A 21,668-nucleotide genomic window follows, 5' to 3' on the forward strand; every position below is an offset into this window, starting at 1 on the left:
AAAATTACATGCATAGAAAATTGGCTGGCTGGCTGGCAGAAAACACAGAGGAGGCTTGGGGCACATCAGAGGTAATGGGGCGGGAGTAGCAAGAGAGACCATTATGTGATACTAAGTCTACAAAATGGAACCAGGTGAATCCAGTCCCACGCAGCTGGATGAGAATGGAGAGATGTTGAAGGAGGATGATGTGTCAACCATTTCAAAGTTTAAGGATGCTTAAAAAAATGCCTTCAACAGGAAAATTCTCAATGCATTTTTAATGTAAATTAGGCAGATTATTCACCCATTTACCATATACAATGGTGACAGAAGAAGCAAGCACAGATCAATATATAAGACTTTCTTATATACGACAGAAGTGTTGCATATAAGCTGCATCTTAAGGTAATGCAGCTTTTGTATTGCACGCAAAAAAGTGTCGCACTCTTATGAACAAAGAAAGGAAGACTCTGACATTAAATCTGATGAACTCTCAAAATATTTGGTTTGTAACGCACCAAATACATTACAAATAAGACTTATTTACAGAAACATAAACCGACACTTCAAGCACCTACTATAAACTAGTACTCCATGTTCAATAAAGCTCCAATGCTGCTAACTATAAAAAGAGCGCTTGTTGTTTAATGTTATCATCTTATAATTGAAATGAAAATAGAAAAAATGCACCACTAGTAATATTTTAGCAAAAGTGTAAATACAGAACTTAATTTGTAATACATAATTTGTAACAAACATTAGTTATGAAGCATTTGAAAAGATTTAATCATTAAATCATTGCACAACAACCCCATGTCATTTTAGGCATCCAATGCGAAATATACTGAACAATCTAACTTTTTGTAAGTATGCAGGTTATAGTGCGTTATAAATATCTATAGTTCTGTATTTTCTAGTTTCATAAAAAAAATGTTGGTGATGGCTGCTTTAAAGGGTTCATTAACACTGAGTTGCGGTCGTAATGTCAGATTGTAAAATTTGTAGTATTACAGCTTTGCTGAACACTAAGTACTTGTTAAGAGTGAACACTTAAAATGGAGCATTAACCACAAACCAAACATTGCTTTTTTGTGCAAGTATACAATACTTAAGCTTAGACTTGCATCCAAATATGGAGGCGATTCCCTGCTATGAATATGAAGGCTCGGAAACAGTCACCAAAGCCATTGCCCATGTGGAAGGCTCTGAACTGTTTGGAGGTGTTGGGGAGGGTAAGAAAACAGAGTGACTAAAGATTAACATGACATAACACTTAACGCTGCCCATTTCAAAGGCACGGAAACATACAACAACTTCAGATCAGCACCCCAGCTTTTGGTACTTAAATAATTCTCTGATTTGATAAAATACTGATTAACATTTCTGATATTGACCTTTGCCCAATCCATTCTCAAGTGTTGAGAACAATTTTTAATAACAGTAAAGATCATGATTTTAAAAGGGACCAGAAGTAGGAAAACTACTACTTCTCTCTGTAAAATACAACGTACACAACATTTTGAGACTGTCCGCTGTTATTTGAAAAACACCCTTCCAATATTAATGTCAATTAAAGTATTAGTCTTCTTCTTGACATCTTCTCCCACCTTTACAGACAACTGCATCAGTTGCCCCATTTTTGCATGTATTTCCCTTTTTTCTATCCATGTCCAAGACACTGACGTGCAGCACACTCCAGTTAGCAGTCACAGCTGACCTTGTTGTTCCAAACGTTTCCATGGAAGCTGGCTTGTAAAACTGAAGTGCTGATGGGATGCTTGTGTGTGGAATCCAGCCAACAATTAGGGCGTGGTAGAAGCATGGAATTTAACAAAAGCTATTGCTGCTAATTCCTTACAGAACTCTTCCAACACAATTACACCTTCCAGCAAGGTCATATGGTCAATGCTGTGTGGGGAAGAAAAGGTGAAATGAATGAGCTAAGACCTCTTCAGTAAGTATACTTGCTCGGCTGATATTCAACATCCAATTCAACTTACAAAATTCAAGTTTCCAACATTTGAAAAAAGAAACTAAATTTAATAAAATATATATACCAATTAATTAAGTTGAATACATTGCATTTAATCAAGAAAATTGTTATTCTATTATCAACAACAGCAAACCACCAACAATGGATAAGAAATGGTTAAAAAATAGATTTTATTTCTATATCATAACCAAGTAAACTGAGATGAGATTAAGACAAATAGTTTGGGTAGGTTGCAAGGGTGCTCAAATTATCACAGAATCCCTACAGTACAGGAGGAGTCCATTCGGCCCATCAAGCCTGCAACGACAACAATCCAACCCTATGCCCATAACCCCACGTATTTAGCCTTTAATCCCCCTGTCACAAAGGGGCAATTTAACCCACACATCTTTGGACTGTGGGAGGAAACCGAAGCACCCAGAGGATACCCATGCAGACACGGAGAGAAAGTGCAAACTCCACACAGACAGTCACCTGAGGCCGGAATTGAACCAGGTTCCCTGGCGCTGTGAGGCAGCAGTGCTAACCACTGTGCCAAGTCACCCTTATATATACATTGGATAAAAGCAAATTACTGCGGATGCTGGAATCTGAAACCAAAAGAGGAAATGCTGGAAAATCTCAGCAGGTCTGGCAGCATCTGTAAGGAGAGAAAAGAGCTGCCGTTTCGAGTCCAGATGACCCTCAGCTTTGACAAAGGGTCACCTGGACTCGAAATGTCAGCTTTTTTCTCTCCTTACAGATGCAGCCAGACCTGCTGAGATTTTCCAGCATTTTCTCTTTTGGTCCTATATTTACATTTCCTTTGAATTTTCAAAAAAATACACAATCGAATTGCTAATTGACAAAAAGACAGCTTCTGATGATTCAGGAACTCCATCCATGACATGGTTAAATCTGCCTGATTATGATTTCTCAGTCTAGGACCAAACAGCGACATGAAGCAAAAGGCACCCACAAAATTCACACTAACAATCTAAAACTTTTCCAATCAGAATCAAATTACGAACTGGTTATTTCTCATTTGCCTTTGTACTGGAACACTTCTGTGAGAATAGCAAGATGAGGAACATCTTCTAGGTCGGAGTGAAGAAATGACTTTAGCTTTAACGCAGACCATGAAAGCAGTGCAGTAACTGGAACACTTTTGTGAGAATAGAGAAGTCAACTCTACGGTCGTACTGCCTTCCCACATTGTTTACGTATAAGAAGCCAGACCTCTGCAAACAGGCACTCAAACATGTTGCATCAAGCAACTTCCATTAATGGCCATTCTTCTCAGTGCTCAATCTACTCTAGAATAAGTTAGCTTGCAATTAAACCACATTTTGCTTCACCAAGTGTTACTCTGATCTGCATTCAAAAATATTAAAGGAGTACACTTGCAAGGCACTGAATTTAGCCCAGCTCACAAGTTAGTTTCATTGTTACCCTCCTGGATCATAGTCCCACACAAGTATATCAATAGTGAGGCATTAGGAGACAATCTACATAAAAGGAAGGTGCACAGACCATTCAAGAAACAGTTGCACTCAGGGAGATATCTGCTACAGGTCCATATCCAGGTTTAACCATGTCATTAGAACAATTTTTGAAAGCTACCTGTGTTCCACACTGATCCAGATGGATAGAGGAAGATTAGACAGTTCAACAGCATAGAAAAGACAAAGGAATTTCAGCAAAAATGAGGCTTATAAAAGCTAGCTATAAGGTAGAGTGAATATGGCAGTCAATGTAAAAGGGAACACCAAAACATTAAAAAAAATAACTACATTCAGAAGTAATCGTCAAAAAGGGAGAGGACCAATTAAAACATGAGGGACTTAGTAGCAGTGAAGGGAAGGCCTCTGCTTTAAGGAAGCTGTGAAAGCGAGATTGTAGGTGTTTCTAAAGAGAACCTGGAAGGTCCATTTGCAGAGAGACTTGCGCAAAAGAAAACTACTGCAAACAGTTAATCAAACACAGATGGTACACTGAATCCTGAGGCAGGTGGAGAGCAAAATAAAAATTTTCAAAACTGCCTGGAAATACAAATTGCTTGAAAGGACTGGAGTGTGGGCAAAGCTACACCTGGATTAAAGATTAGAAAGAAATAAATCGGGACATTACAGGCCAGTTTATGGATTCATTTTATATTCCATAGTATAGGATGAGATTCGTGAATATTTAGAAGACAAGAGATAATTAAGGACAATCAACATGGATTGGTAAAAAGATGACATTCCACTCACTTTAATGAATCCTTTCAGGAAACTGGAGGTAAGGGAAAATGATGGATGTTATATGTGTGGTTTTTCAGAAAGTGTTTGATAAATTGTCACATAAGAAACTTGTGAAATTTAAGTATATGGCATTAACAGGAAGAGAGGGATGACTGGGGTATAATTAATGCTTTTCAGATTGGTAGGATGTGTGCAGTGGTGTGCCCCGGAGATCTGTGCTGAGGAATCATTTCTTTTCCATGTATTTAAATGATTTGAACTAAAGCACAAGAAGAGTGATGCTCAATTAGGAGGTATAGCAAATTGATTAGGTAATTGTGGGAAAACACAAAATGTCTGCCTATGCAACAACTGCGACTGGGTTTAGAAACAATTGGATATAAAATGTGACCAGATTTTAAAAATTGAGCTTTTTTATTGAAACAAAGATGATTGGATATCTATCCGAGACTGTCAAAATCATAAAAGGTCTCAAGAGGGTAATGTAAACTTGTGGTGAATGGGTAACAAGGAAACATAAAAGTGGGGATTAGCATGGAATAATGAAGGTGACCATGAAAAACTATTTTTACAGAGGAACATTCGGGCATGAAATGCTTTATTACAAAGGCCTATTGACTAGAACATCATTTAAAAGGGATTGGTTAAGTGTTAAAGAAAAGAATATAAAAGGATCCCAAGAAATAGCAAGGAAATCGGATTAGAGTTGATACCCACAGTTGAAGAACCAGCTCTTGCACCATAGGCTTATATGTCCTCCTGTGCAGTAAAGTCTGTGCAGGCATCAATAACATTTTTATATATGTTTTTTCAAACAGCAGAACCTACAGGTTATATGCTTTCTGAGGATGGAATGACCCCAGGAAGGTGGTAGAGATGAGAAAGGAAATGCCATTTAAGGGATTCTTTTGCTCCTCCCAAACTCAGATTTAGGCATCTGCCAGATTCTCACTCACAGTATAGATGAACAATATCAATATTATGAAAGAGGAATCAGAAAAAGTGATTAATTGGAACTTACATTGGTCCATCTGGCTCAAAACCCAGCAGACGTTTTCGGACTAGCAAAAGCTTTGGTGTGAAGTCTGGGATACGTTGTATCCTCAACATTAAATCTCCAACCACCTAGAAATTCATTAGCAGGAATTTAGTGTAATATCCTTAAGGCTTCCACAGTTCATTTAAAAGTCATTTTACATTAACAGCAAAAGCTAACCTTCATTAGAAATTAAAATAAATTTGATTTGTAATAAATATGCATAATTTTCACATCTAACAATATAAAGGACCCAAGTGTGTTGTTATGCACTTACCCTTACAATAACAGAAAACAAAGACCTGCAGTTAGGAGCCAGGTTAATGTAAGGATCCAGCAAGTATTCATGTAGGTGTGGATGGGGAAATAAAGATAACTTTGACAAAACAGATGTCACTTGCAAGTTCACATCATATGGCTGGAAAAAGAGAAAAAAAAGAGTTCAAAATAATTAGTAACAAGAGACATATAATTTCAAGTAGCCTGCAGGTTCTCAGATACAAGGTGGCAACAGAAAGAACATGCATTGGTTATGGCTTCCTTACTAACTAAAAAACCCTGTACAAGATAAATCACATTATCCATTACATACGTACAAACACATGAATTAGGAGCAGGAGTAGGCCACTCAGCCCCTCGAGCCTCCTGCCTAATTCAATAAGATCATGCCTGATCTGACTGCAAGCTCACTCCACTTTCCTGCCTATCCCCAATAACCTTTCACGCACTTGGTTAATTAAGAATCTGCTTCCACTGTCGTTTGAGTAGAGAGTTCCAAAGACTTGCAACCCTCAGAGGAGAAAAAAAATCACCACATCTCTATTTCAAATTAGCAATCCCTTATTTTTAAGCAGTGACCCCTAGTTCTAGATTCTTTGACAAGAAGAAACATTATCTCCACATCCACCTTGTCAATAACCCCTCAGGATCTTAAAGGTTTCAATCAAGTTGCCTCTTAATCTTCTAAACTCTAGTGGATACAAATTTAACCCTCCCAACCTTTCTTCATAAAACAACCCACCCATTCCTGGTATTAGTCTAGTAAACTTTCAAATGTATTTACATGTTTCCTTAAGTAAGGAGGCCAATACTGTACACAATACTCCAGATGTGGGCACGCCAATCCCCGTACAACCGAAGCATAACCTTGCTACTTTTGTAATCAATTCCCCTCACAATAAATGATAACATTCTATTTGCTTTCCTAATTACTGCCATACCAGTATACTAACCCTTTTGTGATTCATGCACTAGGACATCCAATCCTTCTGCACCTGCAAAATCTCCCCATTTAGATAAGCTTTTTTATTTGTCCTGCCAAAATGGACAATTTCACATTTGTCCACATTATGCTCCATTTGCCAGATTTTTGCCCACTCACATAACCTGCGTCTATTTGCAGCCTCCTTACGTCCCCTTCACGATCTACTTCCTTAGCTATCTTTGTGTCACCAGCAAATTTAGCAACTACACCTTCAGCCCCTTCATCCAAATCATTTATATAAACTGCAGAAAGGTAAGACCGCACTGCTCTCAGTGGCACACCAGTCATCACATCATGCCAACCAAAAAAAGATCCATTTATGCCAACTGTTTCCTGTGAGCTATCCAACCTTCAATTTATGCCAATACACCATTAACTTTTATTTTACGCAATAATCCTTGAAGTGGCAGTACACCCACTGGTTCTCTTTTATCCACAGCACATGTGACTCCTTCAAAGAACCCCAATAAATTCATTAAACATGATGTCCCTTTCACACAACCATGTTTTTTGATTTATATTACCATATTTGAATTTATGTTGTTTGATTTTTGATTTATATTACCATTTTTGGTTTATATTACCAAATTTGAATTTATGTTGTCTGCACTGTGGCCCACACCCCTTCCCCCACCATGCAGTGAATGTTGGGTCAGTCACCACTGTTCTGATGCTGGAGTTGCCACAGCAGTCATCAGAGTCCCAGATTCTGGGAAGAGAGAGAGAGAGAGACCCCCGTGATCCCAGGAGCAGCAATGCAGGACAGGGACAGGAAGCGGCCGACTACTGGACTGTGAGCAACGAGGGAGGGAGGGCAGAGGGGGAGGAAGGAGGGAGGGCAGAGGGGGAGGAAGGAGGGAGGGCAGAGGGGGAGGAAGGAGGGAGGGCAGAGGGGGAGGAAGGAGGGAGGGCAGAGGGGGAGGAAGGAGGGAGGGCAGAGGGGGAGGAAGGAGGGAGGGCAGAGGGGGAGGAAGGAGGGAGGGCAGAGGGGGAGGAAGGAGGGAGGGCAGAGGGGGAGGAAGGAGGGAGGGCAGAGGGGGAGGAAGGAGGGAGGGCAGAGGGGGAGGAAGGAGGGAGGGCAGAGGGGGAGGAAGGAGGGAGGGCAGAGGGGGAGGAAGGAGGGAGGGCAGAGGGGGAGGAAGGAGGGAGGGCAGAGGGGGAGGAAGGAGGGAGGGCAGAGGGGGAGGAAGGAGGGAGGGCAGAGGGGGAGGAAGGAGGGAGGGCAGAGGGGGAGGAAGGAGGGAGGGCAGAGGGGGAGGAAGGAGGGAGGGCAGAGGGGGAGGAAGGAGGGAGGGCAGAGGGGGAGGAAGGAGGGAGGGCAGAGGGGGAGGAAGGAGGGAGGGCAGAGGGGGAGGAAGGAGGGAGGGCAGAGGGGGAGGAAGGTGGGAGGGCAGAGGGGGAGGAAGGAGGGAGGGCAGAGGGGGAGGAAGGAGGGAGGGCAGAGGGGGAGGAAGGAGGGAGGGCAGAGGGGGAGGAAGGAGGGAGGGCAGAGGGGGAGGAAGGAGGGAGGGCAGAGGGGGAGGAAGGAGGGAGGGCAGAGGGGGAGGAAGGAGGGAGGGCAGAGGGGGAGGAAGGAGGGAGGGCAGAGGGGGAGGAAGGAGGGAGGGCAGAGGGGGAGGAAGGAGGGAGGGCAGAGGGGGAGGAAGGAGGGAGGGCAGAGGGGGAGGAAGGAGGGAGGGCAGAGGGGGAGGAAGGAGGGAGGGCAGAGGGGGAGGAAGGAGGGAGGGCAGAGGGGGAGGAAGGAGGGAGGGCAGAGGGGGAGGAAGGAGGGAGGGCAGAGGGGGAGGAAGGAGGGAGGGCAGAGGGGGAGGAAGGAGGGAGGGCAGAGGGGGAGGAAGGAGGGAGGGCAGAGGGGGAGGAAGGAGGGAGGGCAGAGGGGGAGGAAGGAGGGAGGGCAGAGGGGGAGGAAGGAGGGAGGGCAGAGGGGGAGGAAGGAGGGAGGGCAGAGGGGGAGGAAGGAGGGAGGGCAGAGGGGGAGGAAGGAGGGAGGGCAGAGGGGGAGGAAGGAGGGAGGGCAGAGGGGGAGGAAGGAGGGAGGGCAGAGGGGGAGGAAGGAGGGAGGGCAGAGGGGGAGGAAGGAGGGAGGGCAGAGGGGGAGGAAGGAGGGAGGGCAGAGGGGGAGGAAGGAGGGAGGGCAGAGGGGGAGGAAGGAGGGAGGGCAGAGGGGGAGGAAGGAGGGAGGGCAGAGGGGGAGGAAGGAGGGAGGGCAGAGGGGGAGGAAGGAGGGAGGGCAGAGGGGGAGGAAGGAGGGAGGGCAGAGGGGGAGGAAGGAGGGAGGGCAGAGGGGGAGGAAGGAGGGAGGGCAGAGGGGGAGGAAGGAGGGAGGGCAGAGGGGGAGGAAGGAGGGAGGGCAGAGGGGGAGGGAGGAGGGAGAGAAAGTGGGAGATGAAAGAAAGTGGGAAATGAGAGAGAAAATGGGAAAGGTGAGAGAAAGAAAGTGATGAAGGAAAGAGAGGGACATTGAGTGGGAAACAAGAGAGAGATGGAATGCAAAAGGGAGAGAGGGGAGTTGGAAAGGAAAGTAAGCAAAAAAAGTTGAGTTGAGTTTCAGCACTGAGTGAGACACAGAAGCTGTGCTACTCAGGGCTTGTTTGGGTGATTTAATATTTCAGTATCTAATTTCAATGTATATAGTATTTAGTTATATTCAGTGATCTATTTTATTTTGCAAATTATTCCAGCTAGGAATGCGCTGTGCTACACATGTCCCGTAAAGTATTTCAACTTGTCCATTGTGTTTTCTGTCAAGAAATGTCCGAAGGAACCTAACTCTGGCTTTAACGTTGATTCCAATGGGAATCCATAATAGACAAAGTTGTTTCACTTATTGTCACAATTTTCAGGAACTCAACCACAACGTACAGTGAGGTCTGACTGTACAACAGTAGTTGGGATAAGTTATCTGTGAGGAGGAAGCAAAGAGGCTACAAATGGATATAGATAGGATAAGCAAGTGGCCAAGAAGGTGGCAAATGCAGTATAATGTGGGAAATGGTTGGAAGAATAGAAAAACAGAATATTGGTTAAAAGTTGAGAGATTGGGAATCACACACTGTATATGAATCATGGAATGTTAACATGCATATACAGCAAATGAGGAGAGATTGGGTAGACTGGGGTTGTTCTCCTTGGAAAGACGGAGAATGAGGGGAGATCTAATAGAGGTATACAAGATTATGAAGGGTATAGATAGGGTGAACAGTGGGAAGCTTTTTCCCAGGTCGGAGGTGACGATCACGAGGGGTCACGGGCTCAAGCTGAGAGGGGCGAAGTATAACTCAGACATCAGAGGGACGTTTTTTACACAGAGGGTGGTGGGGGCCTGGAATGCGCTGCCAAGTAGGGTGGTGGAGGCAGGCACGCTGACATCGTTTAAGACTTACCTGGATAGTCACATGAGCAGCCTGGGAATGGAGGGATACAAACGATTGGTCTAGTTGGACCAAGGAACGGCACAGGCTTGGAGGGCCGAAGGGCCTGTTTCCTGTGCTGTACTGTTCTTTGTTCTTTCAAACAATTTGGAAGGTAATTGGTATTTTAGCATTTATTACAAGGGGATTGGGATATAAGGAAATCTTGCTGCTATTATATAAATCTTTGGTGTGACCACATGGAGTATGCCAAACTTTCAATGTCCTTACCTAAAATTTTTCGGCTGTTCTTGCCAGTGGAATTTTACTATCCCGCTGATGCATACACCCTGCTGCGGGTTCTCCAGTAGTGGAGGGTGCGAACAACTGGAATCTCTGTTTATAGCGATGGAATCAGAAGATCCCACCACTGGCCAATGGCGGGTCACCTCTGCCGCCGCAAAACACACAAGGGAGGGGTGCAACTAAGGTTCATTAGATGGATTCCTAAGATGGGTGTTGTCCTCCAGAGATTGAATAGAATGAGTCTATATTCTCTGGAGTTTCTCTAGTTGGGAACAAAGTGGAAAATCCATGATCTTACTGAATGGTGCAGAAGGCTTATGGGACCCTATGGGTCTACTCCTTCTCCCGTTTCTTTTGTTTATTCCCACTTTTATTTAACACAACAGAAGTAACTTATTTTTATAGACATAAATCTCAGCACAAAAAGGCCAACCCCTAAGACTATGTACCCTAATTCTAGACTCCCCAGCCAAGGGAAACAGCCTCTCAGCATCTGCACTGCAAATCAATTCAAGAGTTTTGTTTTTGAAATCTCCTCTCATCCTTCTAAACTCAAGAGAATTTGGGCCCATTCCACTGGATCTCTCATGGGACAATATAAATCCATAAACTATACTTTTTGAGTATATCACAAGTTGTTTAATTGTATAGTAATAAAAATTTCATACTGTAATTTTGATTTTAACTTCATATATAAAGGAATTACTGACCGCTTTTCTTATCTGGATAAGTTTGCCCAATTTTATCAGCAAGATAGAACTATTGTAGTAATGGCCTGTCATCTTCATTTCTAATACAATAAATCAAATACATTTCTCAAACAACCCAAAAATAGCCTTGCTTTTTCATCGCTCCTAAAAATAATTTCAACATCTTCACAGTACCTGATCAAGGATTCTGCCCATTCGATCAAAGAGAACTTTCAGAAAATGCCCCTCAAAGAAAGGAGATTCCAGATTGCATTTCTCCAAAGGTTTAGGTATCGCTGGCCAGTCCCACCTCATACAGTTACCACAACAATCCCGGAACTGTCAATAAAATAAGCATTTTGTTTTATGAAGCATGAATGAACGCAAGCATGTAAAACAACTTGACCAACAGATGGCTCTCCTTTTCTGTCAGTGGAAGCAATTACACTATCAGTGCACCTTACACATGGTATTAGATCACTCTGAAGCTCAAAGTACTTGGTGAATTCAAAAGGAATTTTTGAATTTGCGACTTAGTCATTGAAAAATTATAAAGGATAAACAAACCATGCCAAAGCAATCACATTATGATGGAAATCGCTATTGTATTCATATTTATTGGCTGTGCATTAACATTTCGTACGAATAAATCAATTTTCATTCATTATATAAATAAAAATAGTTTGTCGGTTTAAAAACATGAGAAACAGGAACAGGGAAAGATAGTACAGCTCGTCGAGCTTATTCTGCCATTCAATATGATCCTGGCTAATTTTAGATTTCAACTCCACTTTCCCGCATGCTCCCCATATTCCTGGATTCCCAGATGTTGCATCCACAACATCAATCAGGTTCAGCCCAAGGAAGCAGCCAGAAAGCAGGATGGAATCTGAGTGCATTTCCAGTGCAGACACCTTTCAGTGCGCCGACACAGACACTATGGACCAAACTGCCTCTCTCCATGCTGTAAAATGCTGATTTAAATTTCAATGTGGAGACCAGACAGAACAGCCTTGGTCGTGATAAAGTTAAGCTGCGGAAAGTTCTAGTTCATCCATAACTAAACATCAGGGCCAGGATTCTCCCAAGAAAATTCTAAGGCCCCAACCTGTGGGAAAATGGAAGTAAATCCCACCGTTTTTTTAAAGCGTGATTTCCAGAATGAATCTCTGACACTCTGAGCATTGCAGAGAGCCTCAGCGGGATTTACTCTGGAAAGGGGGTGCGGCCTATTCTCGCCCTAGAGGCCAGCAGCATAGCGCTAAGCGGGGTCACTGCGCATGCGCCTGTCAGCGCAGAGATCGGCACATGCGCAGTGTCCCTGCATTGTTGGCTTCCTGATCGTTGGCCAGCCCCGCAATCCCCCATCACTGGTCTTCTGATCCTCCCATCTCCTGATCACTGGCCTCCCAGTCCCCATGTCTCTCCCCCACAGGCCAGCCTTGATCTCCCATCCGTCCAGCCCTGATCTCCTGATCTCCTACCCGGACAGTCCCGACTTCCCACCCCCACCCACCCAGATGGCCAGCCCTGATCACCTTCTCCCTCCCTCTCCCAGTCACTCCAAGTGCAGAGTTGCAGTGGGACTCCCCCCACCACTGTTCGATTGCGCACCAATATTCCCCACCGCCTTGGCACTGCCCAATGCCCAGTGGGCAGTGCCAGTTTGTCCCTTGGACAGTGCCAGGGGACCAAGCTGGCACTGCCCAAGGGGCACTTCCCCTTTTGCCTCCAACCTCCTGGGGGTCCTCAATGGCCTTTCTTCCCTCCAGCGGAGTCGGGCCGCATGTTCCCGGTTTGTGGAAGGGGGGGGGGAGGGGGGAAGGGAACCATTCCCAGCAGGGGGCAGGCACCGGCGGGACTGGAGGCTTCAGTCCCTGGCCCGCTAATGAAATGCAAATATTAATTTCCATATTTAAATCAGCCCCGCACTGCAAGTCAGCGTGGAGCAGATTAAGCTGGGAATCCTAGTGTCAGAGACTCACGAAGGCCATGATGCCAAGCGGGAGGCCTGCGAAACAGCCCCTGCTGATGTCTCCCAGCCCGCTATGCTGCTCGTGTAGCGCAGTGGGCTAGAAGGATCGCCTCCCAGATACTGACAGGATAAAGGCAGAAAAGCAATACTGGGTGTCGTCAGCATACAGATGGAAGCTGGCCCCAGGAACTGACTATGATTGAACGTTTGACATAGGTACATCTATTTTTAAGCTTTCACCTTTGCAGAATAATATTCTTACTTGCCTTACCTGCCTATGTGCATCTCTGAGGTAGGTATCATAACCTGTGCCTTCTACATAGTAAGATGATTTTGCTTCATCAGGAACAAGACATAGGAAACTAAAATATTAGAGGAATTTAGAAAACAAAAGTCAGTTACCTTACATAATGCAATCAAACCATTTTACTGTTAACTATAATTCATGGCAAAATCTAATATTTTAATGCTACTGCAATGCATCTCCAAAGCATAATATAGATACAATATACATATCATATTTGGCAAAATTATACTTTGATATTTGATCAGATTGCTTGAAATTTAAATTTTCAGGGCACCATCTATAAGCTTCAGATAGACATAAAATATTCCAAGGCACCAATTAAAGGGTTCAATACAAGTTCTCAAGTGTCCTGGACAATATTAATCCATAAACATCACTAAAATTGCTTATCTGGCCACTAAACTCATTGTTTTATGTGGTATCTTGCTGTCTGCAATCAGCTGCTGCCTTTCTGAGTGTTACAACAGTAAATAAGTGTTTTAGAATATTCTGAGGTCATGAAGGGAGCTATACAAATGCTTTATTTCTTTGTAAACAGAACTAGTGTTGACTAACAATTTAAAGTCAAGTCATAATTGTTTGATTGAGCCCTCCACTGGGAATGTAATATTGTTAATGGGAATAGTATAAACAGTTCTGTACATACTTGCTCAAATTCTTGAAGGACATAGAGATTTTCCATATTAACTATCCAATTAAATTGTTATATTAAAAAAATTACAACTCCAGTCTTAAATAGGATATACAGCACAGAAATAGGCCATTCAGCCCAATCAGTCCATGCTAGTGTTTATGCTCCACTTTTACCCTTAACCGCATCAATGCTGTTCACTTCAACCACTCCCTGTGATAGCAGTTCCACATTCTTATCACTCTTTGGTGAAGAAGTGCCTTCTCAATTCCATATTGGATTTCTTGGCAACTATCTTTTATTGATTGTCTCTAGAATCATAGAATCCTACAGTACAGAAGGAGGCCATTTGGCCCATCGAGGCTGTACAGACCACAATCCCACCCAGGCCCTATTCCTGTAACCCCACACATTTACCCTGCTAGTCCCCCTGACATTAGGATCAATTTAGCATAGCCAATCCACCGAACCCGCACATCTTTGGATTGTGGGAGAAAACCAGAGCATTTGGAGGAAACCGATGCAGACATGGGGAGAAAGTGCAAACTGCACACCAACAGCGACCCAGGCTGGAATTGAACCTGGGTCCTTGGTGCTGAGAGGCAGCAGCACTAATGACTGTGCCACCCATGCCGCCCGAATTAATAGTACTTGCTCTAGTAATGCTCTTCCCCACAAGCATATTGTGTATTACATTTAGACAGAACTCATAATTAATCTTTGAACATACCTATTTACAATTTTATGAACTTCTGTTTTCCCATCAGATTTTGTGTGGTCTGGTGTTGGTGGTGGGGAAGCAGTCAGCCAATTGGAACCCAGGAGTCTGTTATCAGGTGACAAATCAGTAAAAAGTGGATCTTCCTCCAAGTCTCTGAAACAAGCAATACAGAACAGGTAAGAAACTATTTGAAAATATGCAGTCTCTGAATAGAGTACATTCCATGACAAAAAAACCTCAACACTCTTTAAAATTCCATCAAAGTACAAAAATGGATGTGTGAAATCTGCCTGCTTCATTCACTTCAACTGAAAATATCCAGCCAACAGTGTAGATTGTATCCTTTTAAATGTGGGTTAATTCTGAGGAGAACATTGTACATGAACATTATATTGTTAACAGGCATGTGACTACGGGTGACAGTAGTGGAAGTAATCTGATTTTATAAATTATTTTATTACAAGCATCACATAAGATGAGCATTATGCACTATTGAAGCATTTTGGCTTAAGAGTTTTTTTTCTGTCCTATGGCGATGTCAATGTAGTAAAAACATGGATACTTGAAAGACTAAGTGATATATATGACTGGTCATTTACCACCGAGGGAAAGAAAGTCTGTCTCTGTCTGGTAGCTGTATCAGTCTAGTGTAAAATAACTTCAGACAGTCTCAACTCAGTCAACAGAGTCCCACGACAATCCCCCTAACCTTTACATTGAGTTGTGCACAAAGTGGAAAACAACATATCTTGGTTATATTGGTTAATTTTCATAGATATTTGCGTTTGGTTGGCAATTTTGGGCACATCAGGCTATAGCAAACCCATTAAGTGCTATAGGGGAGATAACTTCTTATAGTTCTGTTGACCTCATGTGACTTTATTCCCTGCCTGCTCTGATGTATATAAACACGCATAATTGATCAGATGACATGCATGATAGGATCTGTCAATTTTAATTTGCAATTTCTGTTTTTATTTCAGATTTCCAGCATTTGCAGCTTCCCCTTTTTAATATTCAATGTCTCTCACGTTATGAATTACTGAAAATCCAGATTCATAAAACCTGTTTAAAACTTGCACCTAATTCTTAAATGAATGGTAAGAGCCAGGAAGAAGAACATAAATAAAACATTCAAAAAACAGTGGTGAAAATTATGAATGACAGTGAAGAGAGGAGTGTTAAAATTTTATTTTAAGGATCATTGCATTAATTTCCCCAATGACTGAGTGAGTTTAACCAATAAGTAACGGATAATCTTTCACTATTCACCATCATACATGAATAATGATCACTTGATTGAGTCAAACTGTACTCCAGGAAAGAATCATTGACGCAAAGGTAGGAGAGATTGTGATTTAAGAGTTCAAAATGTTTCATTTATATTGGATCAATGATGGTGTAGTCTTCTTGACAGTGAAGTAGCTTTATTATTGCAAACCCTGTAATAGTATTTAGTACACCGAGTACTTAGCAACACTTAGGTTTTTAAACTGGGGTTCCCTAACAATATGGAGTTTGTGAGGTAGTCAGATTTCTGTATTTGTTGACTAGCTAGTATCTTTCTGTGCCAAGCAAAGACGTTTCCAAATATTTTCTTTGAAGTTAGATTCTTGTTAACCATTAACAAGTATTATCTTTCAGATGAGACACTTAATCAAGGCATCAGCTGCCGTCATGAGTGGATGTAAACAAGTCCTATTAAAAGGAGTAAGGAGAATGCTCCTGGGGTCCTGGCCAATGCCTGTCTTTTAAACAACATAATCAAAAGCAAGATTAGCTGGTCATTTATTACATTGCTGTTTATGGGATTCTGCTGTGTGCAAATTACCTGCAGCATTCCAATGCAATTCCTACTGGGAATTAGAAATTGCAGTGAGGCAGCCACATATATTTTCCAAAAGATCCAAGAACCTATTTTTAAAATTGTTATAATTTGGCAGTAGGCACTTTTTTTTATACTGAAGATTCATGCCATGACAGGAATTGACAAGTAGAAATGAAGGATATATTCAAAAGCACACTTATTAAACACACTCCTTTGTAAAATGCTTCCTTACTTCGGAAAATTTAAAAATAAACTGCTGCCCTTTCCTTTTACACAACAGCAACAGCCATCAATGCATCTGGTAAAAAAATATTAATGTTAAAATAATAACGAGCGAACATATTGGTGAGAAAGAACAAAACTAAGTAAAAACTCACACTGCTCCTGCTATCTGTCCATTTTCAACTATATCCTTGTCCTCTTGGCAAGCTGGTTTATTCTCAACGTAGTTCCGTTCCTCCAAATTCCTCAGGACCATGCTGTAAATAATGTGCTCATTTGGCTTTTGCAATAGATGTTCAAACATTCTCAGTGTCATTATACTGATCTGTAAAATGTAGCATGCGATGCATCTTAAATCATTCCATTATTTGCAATTTTACTAACACTAAATTGCTTTATTAAAAAATTGCAGAATTCTAAATACAGGATAAATTTTATAATATAATTGAAACAGTTTAATGCCATCAAAATATAGGTAGAACAACAAAACCAGAATCCTCAAAATCTGGAGACAAGGCATATTTATAAGCTATTCCTTGACGGCGTTTCCATTGGTGCGGCCTTTCCCCCCCTCAATCTTCAGTGTGTTTAAAGGATGGATCCAGCTCAGTCTCTTAATTAGAGGTGTGCTTTTCAACAAATCCAGAAGATCACCTAATTGCCACTTGCTTAAGTGGCATTCTAACTTCAGTTAAAGCATGTGCCCACTTAAAGATTTAAGGGAAATAACAATATGTGAACTTGAGGTCATCTAAAATTCTGTTGACTGTGCCCTTACACCAAGTCCTGCTCTCTCTCTCTCCCCCACCCCCGTTGCTGACCTACAGCAGCTCCCAGCTCAACAATGCCTTGATTTTAAAATTCTCACCCCTGTTTTCCGAACTCCCCACGGCCTTGTCCCTCTCCATTTCTGTGACCTCCTCAGCTTTCGAGCTATCTAATGCTAGCCATTTGAGAATCCCTGATTTTAACTGCTTCATTTTTGATGGCTCTGCATTCAGCTGCCTGGGTCCTAAATTCTGAAAATCCCTTTCCTCTCTCTCTACATTTAAAATGCTCGTTAAAACCTACTTCTTTTGGCCACCTGCTTTAATAAAGTTCAAATGTGGCTTGGTGTAAAATTTTGTTCCTCATACTTCTGTGAAGTGCCTTGGGACATTTTACTATGTTAAAGGCAATTGTTGTTGTTAGCATTCAACAGGATGTTCACAAAGCAAACTAACCCCACCTAGTGGCAGCTATTTAATATCACAAATTCAAATATTTAATTCACTACAAGATACACCATTTACTGCTGTACAGCCAGTGCTTAGAGGTCACACTCATGAATTAAGTATTTCAGGCTTCAACTTGAATTAAACAAATATATGCATGTCGTTTAACATTTCACAACTGGATCACTCTATTCAAATAGATGTTTTAATGTATTTCCATTGACAATTCACCATAAGTGCTTACCCATCATTACTTCTCAATACATTTATGAAGAAATATCTCCTCCGTTTGGCTGAGATGCAATTGAGCCATGTAGACCTTCCATCACTTCTAAATTCATTATTTTTTATTTTTTCCCCCTGATGAGATCTGTTATTTTCAGGATAGGTAGGGTGAGGGGAATTGTAGCTATGATGTGGAGATGCACACAAATTGTAGCCATACATTTTCTCCCTTAATTTTTTTCAATTTGTGTGTGGTATAGGTGCAGATACTATTTTGCCCATCATTCTAACTAAGCTGGAGTGTAGGAGCGGGAATAAGTGGTAAGATAACAGATTCTATTCCCTTGTCCAAATAGTCCAATGGTTTTTCACAAAAAAAACTTTTACTGGGATAGTGAAGGGTTCTGGACAATATGAGAACATAATTATTTATAAACCAGCTAAATGCAATAAAGCATATTTTGCAGTCATCAATATTTACCTCATCTGAAAGATGGTCACAATGTTCGATAAGTCGATATCGCAGTTGATGCTTATTGTCTCCGGCTGTTTCAGGTTGTCTCTGTTCTCCTAAGAGGAAGAAAACTAACTCTCGTAGCATTGCATTCGACATGATCTGACGGATGATGCGATTTAGTAACGATATTGAGGTCAGAATACCAATCTCCGATCTACACACAAAAAAAGAGCAATTTTAAGCAATTAATTATAGAATCTTTATAGACCAAAAAGAATTGTGGGGTGTACCTTCAGATAAGGGTTCTAAACTTCTTCAAATAAGTATATGCATAGCAGAGTGAGTTTAAAAAATGAGAACTGAACTACAAATAAGCAAAAGAACATCTGACAGCCTTTCACACCAACCATTCATAGAACCTTCCACATCTTCCCTCATGAATCCAACCTACTCACTTGACAGGATTGGTAAAAACCAGTCCTCCAACTTCCCCAGCGCCAGTCTATCACAATTATTACAAATCACAATTGTTACAAAGTTCCCATTCATAAACTTTAGTGTCAACTGGTTTAAAGATTATCGATGCATTAAAAGCTCTTGTGCACTGCTTTACAACAGATGGAACAAAGCAGTGATACGACAACAGAAAGTTAAAATAACTTACGTCTGAAGCAATTGCGGTTCCATAACTGGAACAAAGAAACTCTCTCGAATTGCTCTCGCCAAGGCAACTGCAGTGAGCTGTAAAATGAAGAACAGTAGAAATAATTATATAGCTGGTGTTTATCTACTCCTTGCATTATAAAAAACTCTAATTAAATTACAAAATTCATAACATTTTAACCTCGGAACATTAACACAAGAAAAACAAAGTAATTTTGGCTCATTGAAGCTAATTCTCTCATATCTAAACTCTGCCATTGAACCATTCAACTGCATCTTGAATTGCTCTGTAGTTGCCTCAGCATTCTGCCTCGCATTTTACTTCAAACATTTATCAATCTCAGAGTGTTGGTGTAATTTCTAATATATATCTGTTTTCACTAAATTAATGCTTTCTGGCCCTACCCTTTTGGTTTAACATTTTGGTTTACTTTATGAACATTATGCAAAAAATATAAGGAATGTACTTTCTCGACTGCAGAAATCTAGTTATTTTTAAACCTGTCTGCATAGCTAATCTTTACAATTTTCTTACTTTCCTCTATACTCTCCTGAATACATATAAACATTTTTGTTTCCTAGCAGCCAAAAGTAAACATATTGCGGTACAAGTGCACTGTCAAGTCTTAACCCCTGAGGACCTGTACTCCACGGTTCTATATATCTCAGCAATTTATTAGCTTTGTTAATTACTTTGCCACATTATTACAATATTGGAAATTGGCCTGGATTTTGTGGTTTTAATGGCACTGAACTGCTGTCCTTACAACTGTGAAACTGGCAGCTTTCAGGTGTCTGCACAAACATGGTTAAAAGTGGAAATGAAGAAGTCGCTGTGAGGATTCCCTGTTCCCCCACAGGGTGCACTGTTAAGTTCAGTGGATGGAACTTCCATTTTTACACTACTAGTCTCACTGTCAATACCCCTGAAAAAGGTATGCCTTGTTGAGTAGGGATAAGTTCTGGATGGCAAGCTAAATTCATAATTAGTACTGAACAACCACTCTGGTTCTGAAAAGCTTATTTTTTTATTTCTGGAATGTCAAATTTCTTTATGATGTTAAGAGAAATTTCATAGATTTCTAGAATAATAAAAATATATTTTCTTAAAGTTTGTTCATCATATTCCAACTTCTACCTTAATCTCACACGTATGTCCCAATCGTTATTTCACGCTCTGTCAAATTATTTAAACAGTTGAAGGATACAGTGGTTTTTACTTCCTGGTTTGCTGTCTGTGAGAATTCTTCAATACGACTGGCTGCTTAGCCAGTTTGATGACATTCTGTTGCTGGACTCAAAGGAGCCCTATAGCTTACACAAGAATGAAATTGTCAAGGAATGCAAGATCCAAACCATAGTGATTGCCAGATGGTATTCCTTACTCTAGACCTTTTGTTCAAGGCTTGTGAGCAGCTAATTCTCTCAAAAACAGCAATTTCTCCCAATTTTTAAAAAAATCTTCCTGCGATGATTTAATTCTATTCTGTGCATATTCACGATGAACAGTATACTTCATGTTTATTAGCATTAAACTTTACCATTTAGCTGCACAATCTAAATTCATTATCCAACATTTAGTTGTGGGATTAGTTTTCTACTGCTATTTTAGTGTGAATATATCTGAACATTTGTAGTTTGTTTTTATATCTGGGCTATTCGTTTCGATCAGGAACAACACACATCTGAGCGTAGGCCAGAATCATTTCCCCCCCCCTCCATCTAATATTCAATTGATAAAAAGTTGTATTTAATCCCAAGTATCATCGTAGTTTTTAGGTTAATTCGAATACTTATATGTGGAACTTGTTCAAAATCCTTTTTGACATTTCAAGCTATATTATGAGTTCCACCATTCACTTTATCAATCAAACACACATCCTCAAAGAAATTAATTTGTTATTCAGAACTTAAATGTATGAAGGCTCCTTCATGTTATGTTTAAAGTTTATTTATTAGTGTCACAAGTAGGCTTACATTAACACTGCAATGAAGTTACTGTGAAAATCCCCTAGTCGCCATACTCCGGCGCCTGTTTGGGTACACGGTGGGAGAATTTAGCTTGGCCAATGCACCAGCACGTCTTTGGGACTGTGGGAGGAAATTGGAGCACCCGGAGGAAACCCATGCAGACACAGGGAGAATGTGCATACTCTGCACAGTGACCCAAGCTGGGAATTGAACCTGGGTCCCAGGCTGTGAGGCAGCACTGCTAACCACTGTGCCACCCCTGTCGATACATAACCTTTTATTTTCACTGTTTTAGAAGAGTTTCCATTATTTGACTTGCTACATGTGGATCTCCTATGGTACTACCGTTAAATCTAATAATGCACTGTTTTAGAAGGGCAAGAGCACCATACCACGTAGTTCAGTGTGTTCTTTTATTGTTAATAGGTATCTTGACCACTTACGGCCAAATCATTGGCTGGAGCAGCAGAAGAGAAGCACTGGAACTGGTGTTCTGTACTCAATACTTTTTGCTATTTACTATTTTGCCCTTTTTCTAATTCTTAATATCTGTTCATCAAATTCCATACTTCCTTCTTTTGTCATTAATTTAGTTTGCTCTTTTTCCTGGTT

The 21,668-nt window shown here is 41.3% G+C and overlaps 1 protein-coding gene across 1 annotated transcript in view; it reads right to left on the reverse strand.

Moving 5' to 3' along the window:
- Positions 1 to 245: 245 nt before the first annotated feature.
- Positions 246 to 21,668, reverse strand: part of fhip2a (FHF complex subunit HOOK interacting protein 2) — a 67,325-nt gene continuing 45,902 nt past the window's right edge. Inside the window, exons 9-17 of the mRNA XM_078223254.1 lie at positions 19,087 to 19,163; positions 18,447 to 18,636; positions 16,682 to 16,851; positions 14,486 to 14,629; positions 13,089 to 13,179; positions 11,038 to 11,181; positions 5,511 to 5,651; positions 5,219 to 5,322; positions 246 to 1,890 (exon numbers count right to left, since the gene is read on the reverse strand). Of these exons, the coding sequence (XP_078079380.1) occupies positions 1,785 to 1,890; positions 5,219 to 5,322; positions 5,511 to 5,651; positions 11,038 to 11,181; positions 13,089 to 13,179; positions 14,486 to 14,629; positions 16,682 to 16,851; positions 18,447 to 18,636; positions 19,087 to 19,163 (1,167 nt within the window). The 3' untranslated portion in view covers positions 246 to 1,784. The remainder of the gene's footprint in view (positions 1,891 to 5,218; positions 5,323 to 5,510; positions 5,652 to 11,037; positions 11,182 to 13,088; positions 13,180 to 14,485; positions 14,630 to 16,681; positions 16,852 to 18,446; positions 18,637 to 19,086; positions 19,164 to 21,668) is intronic.

The sequence above is a fragment of the Mustelus asterias genome, chromosome 11 (assembly GCF_964213995.1).
Source record: "Mustelus asterias chromosome 11, sMusAst1.hap1.1, whole genome shotgun sequence".
Taxonomy (NCBI): domain Eukaryota; kingdom Metazoa; phylum Chordata; class Chondrichthyes; order Carcharhiniformes; family Triakidae; genus Mustelus; species Mustelus asterias.